The sequence below is a fragment of the Entelurus aequoreus genome, linkage group LG07, assembly GCF_033978785.1.
Source record: "Entelurus aequoreus isolate RoL-2023_Sb linkage group LG07, RoL_Eaeq_v1.1, whole genome shotgun sequence".
NCBI classification, from domain to species: domain Eukaryota; kingdom Metazoa; phylum Chordata; class Actinopteri; order Syngnathiformes; family Syngnathidae; genus Entelurus; species Entelurus aequoreus.
The window spans coordinates 27222596-27246884 of NC_084737.1; the positions used below are offsets into that span (position 1 = coordinate 27222596).

The 24289-nt window shown below is 38.7% G+C and overlaps 1 protein-coding gene across 4 annotated transcripts; it reads right to left on the minus strand.

Moving 5' to 3' along the window:
• Positions 1 to 11: 11 nt before the first annotated feature.
• On the minus strand, positions 12 to 23075 carry c1galt1la (core 1 synthase, glycoprotein-N-acetylgalactosamine 3-beta-galactosyltransferase 1, like a). 4 transcript variants are annotated; one of them, XM_062053091.1, is made up of 4 exons: positions 22902 to 23075; positions 12075 to 12316; positions 10544 to 11208; positions 12 to 829 (listed from the first exon to the last, which is right to left on the minus strand). In XM_062053091.1, the coding sequence occupies exons 2-4, from the start codon at positions 12283 to 12285 to the stop codon at positions 518 to 520; spliced, it is 1188 nt and encodes a 395-aa protein (XP_061909075.1). In that variant the 5' UTR covers positions 12286 to 12316; positions 22902 to 23075; the 3' UTR covers positions 12 to 517. The 4 variants fall into 4 exon arrangements, with proteins under 4 accessions (XP_061909075.1, XP_061909076.1, XP_061909077.1 ...); XM_062053092.1 differs by lacking the exon at positions 22902 to 23075 and adding an exon at positions 18816 to 18883; XM_062053093.1 differs by lacking the exon at positions 22902 to 23075 and adding an exon at positions 16182 to 16271.
• Between the last annotated feature and the right edge of the window lie 1214 nt (positions 23076 to 24289).

Sequence of the window (24289 nt, forward strand, 5' to 3'; positions counted from 1 at the left end):
TACGGTACATGTTGCGGTTAATAGCGCTCTATTTTTATTTGTCGTTATTTATACTTTCTGAATAAATGATGTGATCATGTTCATCAGTCAACTCATTATCAATCTCAAGATAAAAAAAGAAAATCAAAATCAAATTACAGGATGTTATTTATGTAGTTTGCTCATTTTCCTCGACTAACATCATGTGTTTTTTTTGTTTTTTTTTTACATATGTAGCATAATCTACAAAGATACAAAGAATTGCTATTGCGACATCCAGTGGACACATCTAGAACAGCAGTTTCTTTCATTAAAACATTTCGGCTCATTTTTATACTTAGCAAACTCATCCCGCGGGCCGGATAAAACCTGGTACGTTTGACACCTCTACTCTAAACATTTAACCTAGTGTACAATTTCTAGGTGAGCTACGAGACAAGATTGTGTCAAAAAAAATTATCTTAAAATGCAGCCCAGTTTCCACAGACTTGTCTCAATGAGGCGGAGTAGCATTTGCTCAAATACCAAATAAAAGCATTCATAAGCCGTGCAGTGTAGCTGCGGTCCTGTTTCCTGTTAGAAGTGACTTTGGTTCCTTTACCCCCGTTTCTGCAGCGGTTTGGTTGGCATTCAAAGGAAAGCTCCCGTTCACGTGTGTTCCATTTATCCCTCCTCGGAGTGATTGAGCTACAGCGGTCACTGTTGTGCGAGAGAGTGAGCGTATGGAGGGTCGATAGCGTGGCTTGTAGCCATATGCTCTCAAGTGGTAGGTGTAGTACTCAAGGGTGTACATCAGCTCTGCTGGCACATAATGAAATGACACGGCCAGGTCGGAGCAGCATTGTGGACCCTGAGGAAGAAGAATGGAAGAAGAATGTAAGGACAGTTGTACCTCGGCTTATGAGTGTCAGAAGGCAATAGCTTCATGGACGATGGATAATTTACCATGTCCGTGTGTTTGTTTTCTTACTCTCTAGCTTTCAATCAGGATGCCAGAGGGTCCACTCTGTGCACCGCTCTCAGCACCTGAGCGTGCTTATTCAATAGCAGCATTAAATAATTCTCTTGTCAGCCATTCACAATCTTTGGCTCTGTGACAGAGCCTCGTTAGTCACTAGTAAGAAGCAAGTATAAGTAACAAAAACGAGGAGAAAAAATAATGACTGCAAAGCGAAATTTGTGTGGGAATATTTAGACTTCAAACGGGTGAGCAAAATGAACCTATCTACACAGACGAACAAGCCAGTATGCCAAAATAAGTTATAGACCAGGGGTCCCCAAACTTTTTGATCCGGGGACCGCATTGGGTTAAAAAAATTTGGCGGGGGGCCAGGCTGTGTGTATGTATATATATATATATATATATATATATATATATATATATATATATATATATATATATATATATATATATATATATATATATATTAGGGCTGCAACAACTAATCGATTAAATCGATTAAAATCGATTATAAAAATAGTTGCCGATTAATTTAGTCATCGATTCGTTGGATCTATGCTATGCGCATGCGCAGAAGCTTTTTACAAAAATAAAAAAATACAATTTTTTTTTTTTTTTTTTTTTAAATAAACCTTTATTTATAAACTGCAACATGTACAAACAGCTGATAAACAATAATCAAAATAAGTATGGTGCCAGTATGCTGTTTTTTTCAATAAAATACTGGAAAGGATAGAAATGTAGTTTGTCTCTTTTATCCGATTATTAATCGATTAATCGAAGTAATAATCGACAGAATAATCGATTATCAAATTAATCGTTAGTTGCAGCCCTAATATATATATATATATATATATATATATATATATATATATATATATATATATATATATATATATATATATATATATATACATACATACATATATACATTGTCTTTATAATCCGTTTTGTCATTTAACATCAATTAACATTGATGTTCATCAACATTTAACATTGTCACGTTATCGAAGGGAAAATTCATTTTTAGACGATATGATTTGCCTGAGCGGCTAGGAGACACCAAGAGTAACAAGCGGTAGAAAATGGATTAGAAAGAAAAGATTACAAATAAATTTAAAAAAAAAAAAAATTACTTGGGACTTCCTGTGGGCCGGATTTTGGATGCTGGGGGGCCGGATCCGGCTCGCGGGCCGTAGTTTATATACATATATCAAAGTTTATTGCATTTGAAAAGGACACTTGCATTGTTATTTTTATACATTATGAAAACATTAGTGCTTAGTTTGGTCTGAAAATAATGCTAACAATAATACAGTTTATGTCGGTAAAAAATTGTGGGACAATATGTTGTCCAACAAAATCTATAATTGGCCCGGGCCTAAACCAGGGGAACAAAAAAAATGGCATTGAATGACAGAAGTGGATGATATTTATTGGGAAAAATGATTAAATAAAAATAAAAAAACTGAAAAATGACAAAGGTGTGTGTTTAGTAAACTTGGCGAAGAAATACAAGCATACCACTGCAACAATATATGTACTGTAGTGGAATACGTCATTAACGCCACCCAAGGGCATTGAAATAATTTGTTAATATCGTACATTTATCTATGGAAATAAGTAGATGCTGCCGATGGTGTGTTAGATAGAGAAGCAGCTTGTATTACACTACTTAATAATACAACGAATATAATTGTTTGTAGTACATTTTGTTGTATTGTTTATGAAAATAAAATAAATATATATATATACAGACACACCGACACACACATATATATTAAGGCTGTCAACTTTAATGCATGTGATTATTAAACGTGATTAATAATGTGATTAATAGAAACAAATTATCGTGTTACCATACACTGTATAAGCGAAGAATAATCACATCAATGCGCGCTTCATACAGTCTGTAATCGCGATGAGAGGCGGAAAATTTTGCTTCAAAACAGAACTTAGGATAACAATGAAGTAACTTGTTGGTATTTTAGCGACAAACATTGTCATCATCGGCGCATATCAAGTTGGAAATACCATCTTTAAAACAAAACACTTACTCGAGGATGGCGCCAATAGCATGAATGCTACATCGACAACAAGCAGAGAACGCTATGCTGGCAGTTTACCAGTGTGAATGCTTTAAATGGGACAATGAAAAAGGAGGATTACCTCCAAATTCTTCAGGACAACCTAAAATCATCAGCCCGGGGGGTTGGGTCTTGGGCACAGTTGGGAGTTCCAACAGCACAATGACCCCAAACACACGTCAAAAGTGGTAAAGGAATGGCTAAATCAGGCTACAATTACGGTTTTAGAATGGCCTCCCCAAAGTCCTGACTTAAACGTGTGGACAATGCTGAAGAAACAAGTCCATGTCACAAAACCAACAAATTTAGCTGAACTGCGCCAATTTTGTCAAGAGGAGTGGTCAAAAATTCAACTAGAAGCTTGCCGGAAGCTTGTGGATGGCTACCAAAAGCGCCTTATTGCAGTGAAACTTGCCCCCCCCCCCCCGATCTTTAAGATCAGCCGATCAGCTGCTATTGACTGTCCCTGACACAAGGCTGAAGCTTAGAGGTGACAGAGCTTTCGCCGCTGCTGCTCCCAAGCTCTGGAACGACTTACCTTTGAGTGTTAGACAGGCCCCCTGTCTTCCTGTTTTTAAATCGCTCTTAAAAACATACTTTTATTTCATGGCTTTTAACACTGAGTGATCTCCATCCGGCTATGGCGTCCCACCTGCTGTGAACCTGTTTTTATGGGGTTTTTTTGTTTTTTTTAATTTTTTATCGTGCTCTGTTTGTGTTGTGGTGTGCTTGCTCGTTTCTCTTGTGTTATCTTTTAACCTGCCCATTGTACAGCACTTTGGCTACCCCTGTGGTAAATTTTAAATGTGCTTTATAAATAAAGTTGATTTGATGTAACCAAATATTAACATTGCTGTATGTATACTTTTGACCCAGCAGATTTGGTCACATTTTCAGTAGACCCATAATTAGTGCATGTGCCTCACAATACGAAGGTCCTGAGTTCAATCCCGGGCTCGGGATGTTTCTGTGTGACGTTTGCATGTTCTCCCCGTGACTGCGTGGGTTCCCTTCGGGTACTCCGGCTTCTTCCCACCTCCAAAGACATGCACCTGGGGATAGGTTGATTGGCAACACTAAATTGGCCCTAGTGTGTGAATGTTGTCTGTCTATCTGTGTTGGCCCTGCGATGAGGTGGAGACTTGTCCAGGGTGTACACAACCTTCCGCCCGAATGCAGCTGAGATAGGCTCCAGCATCCCCCGCGACCCCGAAAGGGACAAGCGGTACAACATGGATGGATGGATGGATATACACACACATATACATAAAGTAGTTTTTTCTTATTGAAAAGCATGTTACACATTAAAGTTTTAGGGTTTTTGGGGGGTCAAGCACGGATTCATTGACTTTTAGTTTCAATTCATTGAGGTGGGAAATACTAATTTGGGAAATTAGTATTTTGCACTTTATGGTCTATGACAGAACCAATTGAATTTGTTAGCAAAAGTACCAAATACAGAGTCGTCCCAAACAAAAAAGTATAATCAGGTTCTTTCGCTTTGAGTTTTGGGTTATGACCGAAAGGAGAATATCACGGGTACAGGCGTCCGAAATCAGTTTCCTCCTTCGGGTGGCGGGGCTCTCCCTTAGAGATAAGGTGAGAAGCGCTGTCATTCGGGAGGAGCTCAGAGTAAAGCTGCTGCTCCTCCACATCGATAGGAGCCAGTTGAGGTGGTTCTGCCCGGACCACTCCCTGGGGAGGTGTTTTGGGCACATCTGGCCAGTAGGAGGGCACGGGGGAAACCCAGGACACGTTGGGGAAACTATATCTCCTAGCGTGCTTGGGAACGCCTCTAGATATCCCGGGAAGAGCGAAATGGCTGGGGAGAGGGAAGACTGGACTGCTGCCCCTGTGACCCGACCCCAAAAGTGCCGCAACTGGTGTTTTTTCAAAACTTTCTCATCATCTCCGGGTATAAGTTGAATGTCAAAGTTAACCAACTTCTTGGTTTATGGCCACAATCTTCTACTATACAAGTAAGAGGCATGATTTATAATCAAAAACGACAGTAACTTTCACCAGCTCAGTGGCGATGCAGCAGCTCACCAGCTCAGTAAGTCAATATAGCAGCACAAGCTAATTACCCCTATGTGATCACCACTGAAAATAGTTTGTCTGTGTTAGCGATAATAATAACAATATCTCTAATACTTGGTAAATATTCAGGTCACGAGATATAAATGCATCAGCACTGCAGGACAGGGGTTAGTGTGTCTGCCTCACAGTAAGAAGGTTTTGGGTTCGGGCTCGGGGTCTTTCTGTGTGGAGTTTGCATGTTTTCCCCGTGACTGCGTGGGTTCACTCCGAGTACTCCGGCTTCCTCCCACCTCCAAAGACATGCACCTGGAGATAGGTTGATCGGCAACCCTAAATTGGCCCTAGTGTGTGAATGTGAGTGTGAATGTTGTCTGTCTATCTGTGTTGGCCCTGCGATAAAGTGGCGACTTGTCCAGGGTGTACTCTGCCTTCCACCCGAATGCAGCTGGGATAGGCTTCAGTCACCCCGTAACCCCGACAGGGACAAGCGGTAGAAAAATGGGTGCATGGATGGAGATGTTTTGCATTTTTTAATATTTTTTTTAGAGGGCTTTATGGGCGGAATCGAGTGCTCTCGTTAGCTGATTTGTAAGCCACCTTGTACTTGCCCTATTTTACAACTTATAATGCACAACAAAAAAACATATGTGTATTTTATAAGGATTGTGAATGATAGGCAACATTCTATATAAGTACACTGTATGTTGACCACTATTTTTGTTGTGTTATAACATTAAACATGATTTTCCTAAAATTATCTTTTTCATGTTACATTTTCATTCCAATGTCCAATTATTTCACAGGTGTAGAATACCTTGGCAGTTATTAACAATACCTCCAAGCCAAACAGGACTTATTAGTTCTTCATTTTTCATAGAGCAAAACTAAATATTGGATTCATATTTTGTTTGATTTTTTTTGCGAATAAATTCAGCCCTAAACAAAAATACCAAACATTTGTAATTTTTTTAACCATATAAAGGCCTTTTGATGAAATTGTGTCACAAATTTCAATTAGTAAACATTTGCATAATATTAGTTGGGTTTTTTTTACAAATTTAAACCTGTGACATAATCTGATCAAAATGCATTCAAAACAATAAACATTACATATTTGATATTACTGAGAAATGTTTGCAAAAAAAGTTTTAAAAGAAAATGTATATAAATCCAAAATGTTTTTACGGCATTCAAAACTTTAATGGCTTGTATGTCCTGTTTGGCTTTAAAATTAATTACAATTGAATGTCCCGAGGAGGTAATACTATTATTCATTTAAAAAATAATTATTTATTTAGAATAATTAGTAAAAAATAATCCTTGAAAAAATAACTGTCTGACAGAGCATTATGCTATCTATTTGTTCTCACAATGCAAAAAATACAATTGATATAATTTCATTGTCACCTCACACACACTGATTTCACTTAAAATTACGATTTCATTATTAAGAGTCAGCCAGTATTTATCTTTTCTTCTTTTCTCTCTGACAGGCGGGGTATAATGAACTGTCTAACCCAATGGTGACAGGATTAGAAATGGTCTCTGTCTCATAAGAATTGCAAATGTATTTTACTTGCATCACAAACAACAAATTGACCAATTATCTTTTTGTTGACAGGGCATTGTCTCAGCTGCAATCACCTACTTTAAAATGAGCTTGTCTCTATTTCAATGTCTGAGCTGAATGGTGCAGGGTCAGATGCAGAATTTAAATGTGTCAGTTATTAACATATTCATATTCATTTAGTTGTTTCTCATTACTGCCATCAACTGAACTATATATATATATATAGGTGTATTATTTTATATATATATATATATATATATATATATATATATATATATATATATATATATATATATATAAACATATATATATACAGAGAGAGAGAGAGAGAGAGAGAGACAGAGAGAAAGAGAGGTATATATATATATATATATATATATATATATATATATATATATATATATATATATATATATATATATATATATATATATATTATATATATATATATATATATATATATATATATATATATATATATGCATACATATATATATATATATACTGTAAATAGGACACATTCGGGTCCAAAATACAACTTTAGCATACGTTTCCAAATAAAGACTACACCTATTTTTTAAAGTACAGACACCCACTAATGATATTAAAGGATTCACACTCCTACCAGAACCCTAACCTGACATGGCCTGTTCCAATAGAGCTAATCCACACCCTTGTTGTCTTTCTGATTAAGTACCACATACAACGCCATCGCAGAGCTCTGAGTAACAATATTTCTGCTGTCTTGAGTTGATTAGCATCACTGAATAAACAACACGATGGAACTCAACTTCAAACATTCTTAATTTGAATTAGCCACAAATTGTACACATCTTAAAATAAATACATCACCTTATATATTGACCTGAATTATGTCCTAAATTATTCATAACAGCTATAAAATATCAACTTTGTTCAGATCTCCTGCCACTCGTTTTAAAGTGGTCATTTTTTTAAAACTTCCAAACAGTGATATGGAAAACTGAAAATAACCCCTCAGTCGGGATGAGACATGCGGACAATATATAATATAATATATTCGAATAACTACAAGCTCATTTGTAGCTCCGGTTTTAACAGATTTCCAGTACATTAAAGGGTCGTACTATGCTTATTACAAATGCCATATCTTCAAGTTCTGTATATTTAAGGCATTAGCCGTGTTACAAGGGGCTGGCTTGGCTTGTAGCTTCCGTCTTGGCAGATTTCAGGTACATGTAAGGCATTAGCCATGTTACAATGAGCTAACTGGCATTTAGCTTCGGTCTCAACAGATTTCAAGTACATTAAAGGCCTACTGAAACCCACTACTACCGACCACGCAGTCTGATAGTTTATATATCAATGATGAAATCTTAACATTGCAACACATGCCAATACGGCCGGGTTAACTTATAAAGTGCAATTTTAAATTTCCCGCCACACTTCCGGTTCAAAACGCCTTTGGAGGATGACGTATGCGCGTGACGTAGCCAGTTTAACAGAGGTATGGCTTCCCCATTGAAGCCAATACGAAATAGCTCTGTTTTCATCTCATTATTCCACAGTATTCTGGACATCTGTGTTGGTGAATCTGTTGCAATTTGTTCATTGCATTATGGAGAAAGAAGCTGAGCAAGCAAAGAAGAAAGTCAGTGCAAAGCGGAGTATTTTGCGAGGGAAGTCAGCAACACAACACAGTCGGTGTTTCATTGTTTACATTCCCGAAAGATGCAGTCAAGATCGAAGAACTTGGACAACAGAGACTCTTACCAGGAGGACTTTGACTTCGTTAACAGACGCAGACACGATACCGTGAGTACGCTTCCAAACATTTGATCGCTTGCTATAACTAGCTCCAGCTAGTAGCTAGGAGCTAGGAGCTAGCATAACAAACACCTAGGTGTTTGTTATGCGGGATTAATTTGTGGCATATTAAATATAAGCCTGGTTGTGTTGTGGCTAATAGAGTATATATATGTCTTGTGTTTATTTACTGTTGTAGTCATTCCCAGCTGAATATCAGGTCACCCCCGCGCGCTTCCAAACATTTGATCGCTTGCTATAACTAGCTCGAGCTAGTAGCTAGGAGCTAGGAGCTAGCATAACAAACACCTAGGTGTTTGTTATGCGGGATTAATTTGTGGCATATTAAATATAAGCCTGGTTGTGTTGTGGCTAATAGAGTATATATATGTCTTGTGTTTATTTACTGTTGTAGTCATTCCCAGCTGAATATCAGGTCACCCCTGCGCGCTTCCAAACATTTGATCGCTTGCTATGACTAGCTCGAGCTAGTAGCTAGTAGCTAGGAGCTAGCATAACAAACACCTAGGTGTTTGTTATGCGGGATTAATTTGTGGCATATTAAATATAAGCCTGGTTGTGTTGTGGCTAATAGAGTATATATATGTCTTGTGTTTATTTACTGTTGTAGTCATTCCCAGCTGAATATCAGGTCCCACCCGCGCGCTTCCAAACATTTGATCGCTTGCCCGTACGTGCGTGTCACGTACGTAACTTTGGTTAAATATATAAGCTTTATGAACCTTGGGTTAGGGGAACGGTCCTTTGGGCTGAGTGAGTGTGTGTGTTGTGCAGGTGTTTGAATTGTATTGGCGGGTTTTATGGACGGGATCCCATTCATATACCGCTCGAGCTATAACTAGCTCGAGCTAGTAGCTAGTAGCTAGGAGCTAGAATAACAAACACCTAGGTGTTTTTATGTGGGATTAATTTGTGGCATATTAAATATAAGCCTGGTTGTGTTGTGGCTAATAGAGTATATATATGTCTTGTGTTTATTTACTGTTTTAGTCATTCCCAGCTGAATATCAGGTCACCCCCGGCTCTCACAGCATCTTCCCTATCTGAATCGCTTCCACTCCCCACTAGTCCTTCACTTGCACTTTCCTCATCCACAAATCTTTCATCCTCGCTCAAATTAATGGGGAAATTGTCGCTTTCTCGGTCCGAATCTCTCTCACTTCTGGCGGCCATCATTGTAAACAATAGGGAACTTTGCGTATATGTTCAATTGACTACGTCACGCTACTTCCGGTAGGGGCAAGCCTTTTTTTTATCAGATACCAAAAGTTGCTATCTTTATCGTCGTTGTTCTATACTAAATCCTTTCAGCAAAAATATGGCAATATCGCGAAATGATCAAGTATGACACATAGAATAGATCTGCTATCCCCGTTTAAATAAAAAAATTTCATTTCAGTAGGCCTTTAAGGCATTAGCCATGTTACACCAAGCTAGCTTAGCATGTAGCTTCTGTCTCATCAACTCGTGGGACACACAACTTAGTGGGTCTGCTTTGACAATGCAGCCTAAGTATAAATTACTGTAGTCGACTGCAAATCTTCATTGTCGGAAGTTGATAAAAATTAATAAAAAATTGGGTATTGTTCAATTCAGTGTTACCGAAAGGTTCAATATTCATATATTGTTGCACCCTAAGTAGTGATTCTTTATGCCTAAGCACTAGTACTATTTCTTGTACATGGTACTCCTACCTGCTTTTGCCACTAAAAAGCATTAAATAAGCCGATTGGGTACCTTTCTGTGAAAATGGGCTTGAGAAAACTTGCTGTTTTCACCAAAATTGCAGGTGATCTGTGCTGTTTCCTGACACGTTGTCACAGTAATTCTGTTTTTGGGGGTCATTCTGCATCAATTGAAGCGGTTTAGTTTCGTGACGTCTGTCTTTTTCCTCACACTCTATCGTTATATTTTAACTAAAGCAGGAAAAATAGTCCTAAATCTGCTAAATATTTACTGCTATGGTACTTTACTGCTGAATCTGCTATGGTATGTTGTATATTATTTTCAAGTCCATGCCCCTCCCCTCTTCACATTCTTGTTGAAATAGAGTTTCCTCCTCTAAGCAACAAACAAGAAATATAACAAATACGGACTTGCCTCAATAATCGGGTAGTAGCAATAGTTCCAATACCAAAAGGTTTTGGAGAACTTTCCAGTGAGATGATGCTCAGGCACAAACGGGTGGAAGGTTTCTCGGTGGAAAGTATCTCTGGAGTCGCCAGCAAGAACGCCCATCTTCTCCAAACACTGGCCAAGAGCGACGTCTTCTACAGGGCTAGTGTGCGTGCAAACCTTAGTCCTGAAGCCCTCCACGAATCTTCTGAGGGCCTCTTTACTAAGCACGTACCCTGCGCCTCCACTCATGTAACCCTGTTTGGAAAAGGGCTTAAATCGTTTGCCAAAATAGATGGGCTCTTCAGGGGTGTGGTTGGACAGAATCCATCGCAGGTTGTCCACCACCACGAAGGTGTCATCATCCGCTTTCAAGAACCAGTCTGCTTGGTCTACATGGTGCTCATAGATATAATGGAAGGCGCGGATGGTCTTCCAGTAGAGCTGGTCGCGGCCCTCATTTGTGTCCAGGCCAACAGCGGGCAAATCAGGGTCTTTTACAGAGCTCATGAAAACCACTGCATTGCAGTGCCGAGCCCAGGTGGCCCTGACGTGGTGGGCCCGGGTTCGCAGGTTATGTGTCTCCGTCATAACCCAGCAGAGAACTCTGACCTTCTGGTACAATTGGTCTGCCACCCAACTGTCTTCATCTGCAGCAATAAAGCCCACAGTGTGCTTCAGGAAAACATTATTTTGTAAACTTCATATGCCAATAGTGTTAGTTTTGATTTTAATACAGAAATGTAATTACACATAGATTTAACAGTGCACAGCATAAAATCAGCTAATTCTAAAGCCATGTTAGTAAATATGTTCTGCTGTTGAATCAAAATGTATACTAAAATCAGGAATATTGTCAGTAGGGGTGCAACTGTACAGGTAACCCATGTTAGAGTCCATACCTCGGTTTTTGGACCATGGTTTTAAGTTCTGTTTTGGTAAGTTTTTTGGGTGCAAAGACAAACACTTTTTTTCCCTCTCAAATTTCTTTCTTTATTCTGCTTGTCAGCAAAAACTGCAGTCTGTAGCAAATAAAATATCACTGGTATCCTGAATACTATAACACTTTTATTTCAAGTTAACAGTTGCTAAACAACACTTTCGAATGGTAAATAGCCTCTTAATCATGATTACTTGTATACATCAGTAATTCTCATTGGTGGTTTGACAAATGGCAAGTAGTGACTCAAACTGTGTTTATTTAATGAAAATGCATTTAGAGTTTAGTTTGAAATAGAGGAAGTGTAAAGCAGTGTGTGCCAACACAAAAAACAGGTTTAATGATCATTTTGGGGACAAAAGGTTTTTTTATGCTCAACAACAAAAAGTGGATGTATATTTTTTTTAGTACATGCTATATCTGAAGAGTTGAATAAAAGCAAACACATAGGCAACAAGTGTGATTCAAAAATATTTATGTATAAAATTGTAATTTTTCTTCTAATGAACTTAAACCGAACAGTGTGGTATTTTACCAAGTACCGTTGCATCCCTAATCGCCATTGTTGTAGCTCACCTTCATGGTAAATCGGGGTCCGGTTTATGAGCGTGCCTTCTTTCCTCCTCCAGCTGGTGGGTGTCAGATGTACCACCATGTCTTTATCTTGTCCCTCAGACAGCACCGGGTAGCTCTTTTCCAACCACAGCTGGTGCAGGAACAAATAGAAGCTGAGGGCCCCCACCAAGAATCCCAGTGAGAAGGCCCAAAAGGAAGTGGGGCTCTTCATTGTGACAACTGTCTCTGGGGCTACAGCATGCCTGTATAGAAATACACAGTCAGGTTGTGTACCTCCTTTAAGTTGGCGCCCCACCCATCACAAAGCTCTGGTAAAATAGTCATAACGGTTTGTGTTGTTGAAAGGTTGCTTTGTGCAATTTTATTTATTTCGTTATTAAAGATTATTTCATAGGTCAATCTGAGTTGAACCAGCGCCCCATTCGCGCCAAACTAAACCCAAATAGCCTCAATGGTTAGTGCCACGTTAGTGCTTGTTTGTGCAATTGGAATTATTGATTGTGCTGCCATGCCTTTTGAGGTGTCCATAAAATGAATAAGGGTTTTATTGACACTTCAACAGTTTTAGGTTGACAAGACGACTTATTAAGGAAGAGGAAAAACACATCAGGTCAATCCTTATTTTTTTCCCCATATGTGGCCCGTATCGTTTTTTTCATGTACAGTACAATTACCGTATTTTCCAAACTATAAGGCGCACTTAAAATAGAATTTGACAGCGCGCCCTATCACCCGGTGCGCCTTAAGTACGGAATAAATATGGTTGAACTTACTCACCTCAAAGCTTTAACAGCTTTGAACGGGGATAATTGGTCTAAAGTCGAGGATGTCAATGAAAACCGCCGCTCTATTTGAGCATAACTAATTTAAATTATCATGTTAATTTTAGACACCCCATTCAAAAGTGAATGGAAGGGCATTCTTAGTCAACAGCCACACATGTCACATTAAGGGCGGCCGTATAAACAACGCCAACACTGTCATAAACATGTGCCGTATTGTGAAACAACACTAAACAATAATGACTGTAATATTCTTAGGTAATACGATCTCCGAGCGGTCCCTGAAGTACACACGAATATGATTGGCCGAAGGAACGAGGTACTTCCTGTTTTAGCGTTGCCTGAAATGTGATGTGTTATTCCCACGAGTAGTGAATAAAAGTACAGTTAGCAGCACGTCGTGTGTTGGCTCAACTTATTTCCACAACACGGAACAAGACATGGTGTCAGAATAAAAGGAAAGAAGAACTTTGCAACAAGATGGACGTCGCCGGAGTTCCGTCACCTCGTATGGACTGGGATGCGAGTAACCTGCCCGAAGCATGGCGGAAGTTTAAGCTCCACGTAGAGTTGATGTTTTCTGGTCCTTTTAAGAAAAAAGGAGAGGACGAAAAATGCAGCTATCTTCTCATTTTGATTGGCGAAAGAGGACGGGACATATATAACACATGGACACTTACAGACGACGAACGAAAGGTACTGATTACGTACTATGAGCGCTATGAAGCATACGTCATGCCGAAGTCAAACATAATATTTGCTCGTTATAAATTTAACGAAAAAGTCCAAGGAGCTAACGAGCCATTTGAACAGTTTTTGACGGATTTGAGACTGCTTGTGAAGGACTGCAATTATGCAAACAAGGAGGAGATGGTGAGAGACCGTGTCGTGTTTGGGATCCACTCACCTAAAGTAAGAGTAAAGCTACTGAGTGTCGGTTCCGATTTGACGTTGGATAAAGCTATAGATATAGTCAGGTCTCATGACATGGCACAAGCACAGCTCAAAACTATAGCTAGCGGCCTGCACGAGCAGACTGTCCATGCTGTCAGTCGCCATTATCCAAGGAAGACAGCTTGGAAAACGCGCCAGGACAAGGCAACAGAGCACACCTACAGACCTGATGGGGACAGAGAGCGTCATAAAAGTTGTGGCTACTGCGGAAACAAGCCTCATGGAGCAAAAGACAGCTGTCCAGCCAAAGGTAAACAGTGCAAGATATGCAGCAAATGGAACCATTTCGCAAAAGCATGCTGCTCAAAGCAGAGTACAGGAGTGCACACTGTAAGTGAAATTGACTCACTCAGCAAGACAGACAATGAAGAATTGTTTATTGATGCAGTTACACAAGGCAGCGGTAACAAAAGAGAAACTGAACAGGCATATGCAGATGTGTTTGTTGGACAAAGTAAAACTACTGTCACCTTCAAGCTAGACACCGGAGCGTCAGCTAATGTCATTCCCACTAATGTTTTCCAAAGGCTCGGGATACAGGACACACTACAACCAACAACACGCCCTCTCTATGGCTATGGGGGTGAGAGGCTATCCGTCAGGGGAAAATGCAACATTAAATGCCAGTACAAAAGCATCCATCTGACATTAAAGGTCCACATCGTTGACACACAAGCTCCTCCAGTGTTAGGATTAAAAGCCTGTTTGGATTTTGGACTCATTAAACTTATACTGTCCATGCACAGCACACCTGAGACATCAGTTATGGATGAGTTTGCTGATGTGTTCACAGGAATAGGACTGATTCCTGGAGAGTGCACAATTCACTTTAAACCCGAAGCAGTACCTGTAGTTCACCCACCTAGGCGCGTCCCTCTGGCCCTTCGTGACCGCCTCAAAGAGGAATTACAAAGCATGGAAAAAGAAGACATTATTGTAAAAGTCACTGAACCAACTCAATGGGTTAATTCAATGGTGGCAGCAGAAAAACCACGCACAGGAAAACTAAGAGTATGTCTGGATCCAAGGGATCTAAATAAAGTCATCAAACGCCCGCACTACCCTTTACCTACCCTTGAGGACACCACATCCAAATTGGCAGGAGCCTGTTTCTTCAGTGTAATGGATGCAAGGTCAGGCTACTGGGCCATCAAGCTCTCAGATGAGTCCTCAAAGCTGACAACCTTCAACACTGTTTTCGGACGATACAGATTCCTCCGCTTACCTTTTGGACTGATTTCGGCTCAAGATGAGTTTCAGCGTAAAGTTGACGAGACTTATGAGGGTTTGCAGGGTGTCACAGCAATAGTCGATGATATCCTCATCTATGGTAAGACTAAAGAAGAACATGATACCAACCTCCGTGCAATGTTGCAGCGCTCCAGGGAGCGAGGAGTTAAGCTCAACCCAGATAAGAGTACAATCTGTGCTACTGAAGTCAGCTACTTTGGGCACCGAATCACTAAGGATGGAATCAAGCCTGATCCAGCCAAGATTGCAGCTGTGAGGGACATGGAGCCACCAAGAGACAAAGGTGAGCTGGAAACAATCCTTGGCATGATTAACTATTTGTCCAAATTTGCCCCTGGACTGTCTGATGTCAATGCACCCATGCGTCACCTGTTAAAAGATTCAAGTGAATTCAGATGGGATGCACAGCAGGAGGAAGCATTCGAAAAGATAAAAGAACTCCTCACTCAGGAACCAGGTCCAGTGTTAAGGTATTTTGACCCAAGCAAAGAACTCCGACTCCAAGTTGACGCATCAAAATATGGATTAGGAGCAGTGCTATTACAAGAAGGAAAGCCCATAGGCTATGCATCTAAGTCACTAACTGATTGTGAAGTCAATTATGCACAAATTGAGAAGGAGTTATTTGCTATTCTGTTTGGGTGCAAGCATTTCCACCAGTACATATATGGTCGCCACATCACCGTGGAAAGTGACCATAAACCACTTGAATCCATTTTGCGAAAACCACTTGCAGCAGCGCCTCCAAGGTTACAAAGAATGATGCTTTAGCTACAGAGGTATAACTTCACCATCACTCACAGACCAGGCAAAGACATTCCTGTCGCAGACACTCTCTCGAGAAAGTCACTGCCTGACCAGGACACCAGCCTCAGTGAAGGTATGGACATGCAGGTGCACACCGTTTATAGCAACCTACTTGTCAGTGACACCAGACTTGAAGACATCAAGGTAGAGACTGGAAAGGATGCTCAACTCAGCTTGCTGAAAAAGACAATTAAGTCAGGGTGGCCCGAGGAGAGGAAACAATGCCCTCAGAACACAGCGAAATATTGGAACTACCGGGATGAGCTTTCGCAGATGAATAACATCCTATTCATGGGGGAAAAAATCATCATACCCAACTCACTGCGCACAGAGATGTTATCCCGTATCCATGCAGGTCACATGGGTATGGAAAAGTGCAAACAAAGAGCGCGTGACATCATCTTCTGGCCTGGGATGAACAAACAGATTGAGGAATTAGTTGGTAAATGCCACATCTGCAATGAACATAAACCATCAAACACTAAAGAGCCAATGATAAGTCACAAGATCCCAGACAGGCCATGGCAAACAGTGGCTACTGACCTGTTCACTTGGAACAATGATGATTATTTAGTCACAGTAGACTATTACAGCAGATACTTTGAGCTAAACAGATTAAACAGCACCACAGCTGCTGCTGTTATACATAAACTAAAATCTTCTTTTGCAAGACACGGGATACCAGAGACTGTTATATCAGACAATGGTCCACAGTACAGATGTAGAGAGTTTGATGTTTTTGCCAACACATGGGGTTTCAAACACATTACCTCCAGCCCATGCTATCCTCAAAGTAATGGCTTAGCCGAGAAGTCTGTTCACATTGCAAAGTCCCTTATGTAAAAGGCCAAAGCTGATCAGAAAGACCCTTATCTGAGTCTGCTTGAATATCGCAATACCCCAGTGGACAACTTCAAGTCACCAGTTCAGCTGCTCATGAGTCGTCGCACACGCTCAATCCTGCCTAACACCCATCAGCAGCTGCAACCCAAAACTATCAGCCACAAGGATGTTCACATCATGAGAACCAACAAACAACACCAGCAGAAGAAGTACTATGACAGATCAGCTAAGCAAATGTCACCTTTGCATGAAGGACAATGCATCCGTTTTCAGGAGAAAGGCTACTGGAAACCAGCAGTTGTCATTCGTTCAGCTGATACTGAAAGATCATACCACATACGTGCATCAGGAGGACAAGAATATAGGCGAAACAGACGACATCTCCTGGACACAAGAGAGACACTGACCACTCAGACTGAAGAAAACACAAAACATGACACACAACATGCACTACACACTGACACACCGCACACCGCAAAGATAACAGAAGAAACAGCCCCACAGCCTGTGCGGTATCAGACAAGGTCTGGACGTGAGGTTAAGCCCAGAGTTGTTATGGACTCATAAAAATATGCTCAATGGTGTTCAGATACATACAATTCAATAACATTGTGATTGTGTTTCTATTTTCAACAGTATGACATTCGAGCAAGTTAAGTGATAATTGAAATCTGTTGTTGAATTCCTACTTTAAGACAGTCGTACATGTGCTACTTGAATTTCAATACGTTTCAGTAATGGTTATTGCACAGAGTGTGTTTTCTTAAATGTTGTGTTCCATATTTTTCTAAAAAGAAGGGGGATGTAATATTCTTAGGTAATACGATCTCCGAGCGGTCCCTGAAGTACACAGGAATATGATTGGCCCAAGGAACGAGGTACTTCCTGTTTTAGCGTTGCCTGAAATGTGATGTGTTATTCCCACGAGTAGTGAATAAAAGTACAGTTAGCAGCACGTCGTGTGTTGGCTCAACTTATTTCCAAGACACGGAACAAGACAATGACAAACACATTTCGGGAGAATATTTGCACCGCAACACAACATAAACACAACAGAACAAATACCCAGAATTCCATGCAGTACCAACTCTTCCGGGACGCTACACCATTTTATTTGGTACATGGTGTAATGGTAAGTGTGACCAGTAGATAGCAGTCAAACATAAGAGATAAGTCTCAAGTAATCAACACCAATATTTTAAATGTTCCATTAAAAATTTAGAACATTACACCCGGCGCTCAAAAATCTATCAAAATGTTTTAGTGGTAAATGTTTTAGTGCCATTTGTAATATAAAGTACTGTAAAGTTCTTACTTATATCTGTCAGCAAACGCACCATGAAAGCGCTAAAACATACCTGCGTAGCGAGTATACATTAATCACCCAAGGAACTTTAGTTATTAGAGTTCCGGTCGGACAGTTTTTCACGGATGAAGGGATGCTGCTCCATTATTGATTTAGATAAAGTCTAAATGTCATTAAAACAGTATGCTCCATCTTTTGATACTTCTTCGACTCCCGTCCTTGCACGCTACACAGCTACAACAAAGGTGACGGGGAGAAGACGCTGTCGAAGGTGAGCCACGTAAATAGAACCGCCCTCCTGAAGGGACTGTCAGAAAGCGTCTTGAAGATGATCTGTAAAACATAATCTATGCAACATTTTGACCAAATAACCACCATTACATGTTATGTAGACCACAAGGAAGTGTTTTACATTTAGAAAAAAAATTAATTAATATGACTCCTTTAATGTGCCCTATAATCCGGTGCGCCTAATATATGGAAAAAATATTAAAAATAGACCATTTATGGGCAGTGTGCCTTATAATCCGGTGCGCCCTATGGTCTGGAAAATACGGTACAAATTGTTGTATTCCAAAACAGGCCTCCTTTGTGTGTGGATATAAATTGTATATGAAATGATATCGAATGTGACTGCAGTCTGAACGCTCCGGTCGCATTCATCTGACCAGAGCGTCATCAACAATTGTTACCAAAATAGACATTTGCAAAATCAGTAGTTGACAAACAAGCAAAAATACTATGTTTTAGGAACTCATGTCAATGTTCCACCACTCCTATCTCCGGCTGTTTTCTCACGTCGTAGAAAATGTCCCACAAACTGCAAAAAGCCAAATGCTTGCCCTCTTCCTTCTCCATCTTCTATGAGCAATAATTCGGATTAGAAAATAAATGTTGACTTTGATTGCACAAAATCCTTGAAATTATATGTATATTAAATAAAAATTATATGTATATTAAATATATGTATATTAAATACAAATTATATGTATATTAAATATATGGATATTAAATACAAATGCACCAGGACTGAGACCTACTAGAACTAGAGCCGTGTTTACTTACACGGCAGCACGTGTGACATCATGACGTCATGTCTCCGTGCGGGTAAAATTACGTTCACATTAGACATCTCATTTTTTTGTAATGGGAACAACTACATAAAAAGATTGGACTTGCCAAAAATAATCCAAATTTGACTTCATACACTGCAGTGTGAACATAGCCTTAGTTACGACGAGGCAGGGACCATCGTGACAGTTTAGAAATCACTTTTGCCAAATATGGAGTGTGTTGGGTCTGGATGATGTCAAGACTGGAAAAGTTGTAATAATAAATAATAATCATAAAGTCTAGCAATACTGTGATCCCTCGTCACATACCACTTTAACTGTGGCTTCAATATATCACAGATGTTTTTAAGTACATTCTACATATATTTGGCCTAAATTAGGTGTTAAATTAAGTCTTACATGTATTACAGTGCCATCGGTTTTATTTTCTATCATTATGTTGTGGCGATGGATAAGGATAGTCACCAAGCGGGACTTCCGTTTCTGGGTTAAAGGTGACAATGCTAGCAACGCAGTGGCTAATCTCGGTAACCATCTTCACTGCGACAATCAAGTTGACCAACTTTTTGATGCAATTCATCTTCAATGCAGGCCTCATCAATATCACACCTCCATATTGGTAATCCTTTGACGTAAGCATTACTACATTTCCATGCATTGATTTCTCAAATAGTTCGCTTTTATGTATTTTTACACCTACATGTGAAGTCCCAGTGTTCGTACACTCTCTCTAATGCGACTATTGGTCATACGCTGTGTGCCTCCTGTACACTGGCGGGGACGCTTATTTTCTTTTAGCGCGGATAACTGTATTGGTTTTCCGGTGTCCCATGACGTCACACCAAAACTAAATATCTTTACCGCTAAAGCCCAGTTCTTGCTGCGCTTGATGTCTGCTGTAATGTTGGCACATTAGGTCTCTAATGGCTTTGCTGATGTTTAATAGCAGACTGTATCAAGAAATGATCTTAGATTGCGCTACGAACAAGACACTACTACAAGGAAAGTCTCGGAATGGCTGGATTGGAGGACGCAGGTCCGAAGCAAAGACTGGTGGGAGAGACTCAGAAAGCTGTTTTGAAGGGATTTTTAAGACGGATAAAGGAAAGAAAACTTTGGAAGGTCTCGACGTTTATTCATTAAGCTCTATGGAATGATGGAAGGAGTTTTAAATTATGAGGCTTTTTTTGTCAATTTTGCCTATCATTCACTATCATTATGAAAGACAAGATGACAGATGTGTTTTTTTAATACCTTCGAAATGCTTTATGACAAACACTGTCCATTAAAACAACTTAGTAAAACGCAAAAGATAAATAATCAACCATGGATGACAAAAGGACTGAAAAATGCTTGCAACAAGAAGAACACATTATATAGAACATGTATAACACAAAGATCCACAGAGGCAGAAAACAAGTACAAAATGTATAAGAACAAGCTAACTGGCATACTACGAACACGTAGGAAAGAATATTACAGTCAATTATTGGACCGGAACAAAAACAATATGAAAGCAACATGGGGCATCCTAAATAGCATTATTAAAAATGGTGCTAAAAAGGACTATTCTAAATACTTCTCAAATGGAAATGTAAAAAATGACAATATGAACAAAGTAGTTGAAAGCTTCAATAAGTACTTTGTGAACATTGGACTAAATCTGGAGGAAAAGATTCCAGATCCCAAGTCAGTTGAGGACTTGAATGACACTATAGACAGAAATCCCAACTCGATGTTCCTAGAAGGTGTGACAAAAGAGGAAATAATCAATATAGTGAAAATATGTAAATCCAAGACCTCAACTGATTGTAACGGAATTGATACGGAAATTATAAAAAAGGTTATTGAAGAGATTTCAGAACCTTCAACATACAGTGTATCAGCAACCTATCATTTCAAACAGGCAAATTCCCAGATAAAATGAAAATAGCAAAAGTCGTACCAATTTTTAAGACTGGAGACAAACACCAGTGTACAAACTACAGACCTGTTTCTCTACTTCCACAATTTTCTAAAATTATTGAAAAACTGTTTAACAACAGATTGGACAAATTCATAAATATAAATGAAACTCTCACAGACAACCAATAAGGATACAGAGCCAAAATCAATGGCATTAATCCAAATAACGGAAGATATTACCAATGCAATCGATGGTAAACAGTGCGCAGTGGCTGTATTTATGGATTTAACAAAAGCATTTGACACAATCAAGCACAGTTTCTTTATAAACAAATTAGAAAGGTATGGCATCAGAGGGTTGGTCTTGAACTGGGTAAGAAGCTACTTAACCAACAGAAAGCAATACGTAAAGATAGGATTACACACGTCTACAGAGCTGAAAATATCTTGTGGCTTACCTCAGGGATCAATACTGGGACCAAAATGTTTCAATCTTTATATAAATGACATTTTTAAAGTTACAAAAGACTCAAAGTTAGTACTATTTGCAGATGACACTACTGTGTTTTGTTCAGGACAGAACACACAAAAGCCAGTACAAATAATAATAGAAAAAATTTACAAATTACAAAAACAGACTATCTTTGAATCTCAGTAAAACTAAAATAATGCTATTCGGTAACAGTAGAAGAGAAAGTCAAACACAAATACAAATAGACACAGTAGACATTGAAAGGGTAAAATAAAACACGTTTGGGTGTAACAATAGATGACAAAATGAACTGGAAACCTCATGTAAAAAATATACAACGTAAAGTAGCAAGAAACACGTCAATAATTAATAAAGCAAAATATGTTCTGGAACAACAATCTCTTCATATTCTATACTGCTCGCTGGTGATACCATATCTGAGTTATTGTGGAGAAATATGGGGTAATAACTACCAATGTGCGCTTCATTCACTAACGGTGTTACAAAATTGATCAAGTAGAATAATACATAATGTTGGATATAGAGAACATACAAACCATTTATTTATTGAATCACAAATATTGAAATTTAATAATTTGGTGCATTTGCAAAGCAAACTATAACCTGCTACCCAATAATGTACAGCAATTCTTCCCAACAAAAGAGGAGAAATATAACCGTAGAGAAAAATCTAATTTAAAACATTTGTATGCGCATACAACATTTAAAACCTTTAGTATATCTGTATGTGGAATTACATTATGGAATGGATTAAGCAAATAAATCAAACAAAGCACCAATATGATTCAGTTTAAGAGATTGTTCCAACTACAAGTCAAGTGTTCACAAAGTACAAAGAAGAACAATTATGATGAACATCTTGAACCTTTTTTTTTCTTTTGAGATGATTATTGATGTATTTAATATGTGTTTGCTTATTATGGTATATTATATATTTATTATGTATTTATTCACTGTTGTGTTACAAACAGAGAACAAGGAAATTGGATACAATTGCTATGATATGAAAAGGGGTAGGCTTAAATAAGCTCTGCTTCTTCCTTCTCCTTTTCATACGTATACGTTCTGTAATGAAACAACTGGGAATATGTGGCAATAAACTGAAACTAAACAGAACTGAACTGAACATGTATTTAAGACCATGTTACCGTTTCTGAGTGGATAAGTGAAAACACAAATGTTTAAAATCTTTTTGGAATAAACCATCTGATCTGAAACCGTTAAGCCATGACTGGCGAGCATTGTTTATATTTTCATTGCAGTAGCTGCACAAAATATATTTGTGTCTCTGACATTCCTCTTTAGAAATACTTGGGGGAAAAAACGATAAAACACCATATGCTTTTTTTTTTTACTTCCATTACAAACAAGGTATGTGTAATGGCTGTAAATTCATTAGTGTGCATGTTTTACCTTTGTTGGGTGGCACGTAACGGCTCGCCAGCAGTCTACTTTTCCAATAAATGTTCCTTTACTATTTAACAAAATCTGTGTCTATTTGGTTCCTATCGTCCGTTTGTGAATTATAGCATCCAGTGTGCTTTCAATTGAAGCGATCATTATTATCTACAGCAGCGTTTCATTCTCTGCAGTATTGCAAACGGTGCGTTCAAAAATCTCGCAATTCTGATACATTTTGGAATTATTAAACACAAATTCAGTCTACAAACTATTTTTATTTTACTAATGTCAATAATTTCTGAAAATAATTAAATAACTTTTCATATACATTTATATTTTATTTTTGGTTACTCTGGATAGCTTTAAAATCGGATATTGTAAGCACCAAAGGGGATATTTCCTACTTCCCAGTAGTACGGGAATGCAACATGAAATCAGGAAATGTTGCTTGGATTTGCATGACGTCACATCCTGCGCACGTCTGGCTCATTGAATATGCGTGGGAGTCAAGCCAGCGTCTTAGCCTTTCTCGGACAAAAATGCTGTACGAACTGTTTATTTCGCGAAAAAGAATCAACGTTTCTTCAACGTTCATCGAGAGGTAATCCAGAAGAATAGAATAGAATAGTTATTTATTGTCATTGTACATTATATAACGAAATTGCAAGCAAATTCATTTAGTGCAAATTCATAATGACACATTAAAAACATAAGAACATGGTACAAAGATAAATAGATACACAATAATACATTAAAAAGAACATTAAATATCAGGCGGAAGACTGCAATATTTATACTTTTAACCTTATTATTGCCCATTTAAGTAATATCTTGATATAATTTGTATTTCTTAAAACACATTTTTGCTACGAGTGTTTCCTAAGCCACCAACTTGGCGGATCTAAATAAAAGAAAGCAAATGTGAGCATAACCTAAAAGAGTAAGTTATTACCACAGGCGGCGATCATAAATGAAGCTTTCAGCACATACGCAATGTTGACTTATATGTATTTATATTTTGATAGAAACGCTACTTGTAAACGGCGCATGCAACAACAACAACAAACTGTAGACATGAAGTTAAATCATTAAATGCAACGTACGTTGCATTTAATGATTTAACTTCATGTCTACCTTACCCGAGCAAAAACGATTCATATTTATCCGGGATAATGTTGATACCAATTTCCTTGACCCAGCCACAAACAAAGAAGTTGTAGACCTCCATGCTTGTTCCAAGTTTTCATCTGTTTTGTTGTGGAGAATGATGTTTGGAGCACAATATTTCTAACTCCACGGACGGATATTCCTTGATATCACACGACAAATCTTGTTTAGATTAAGAACAGGGGTCTATTCCATTGCAAAAGTTTGTTTTGTGTTTTTTTCTTTTAGTTGTA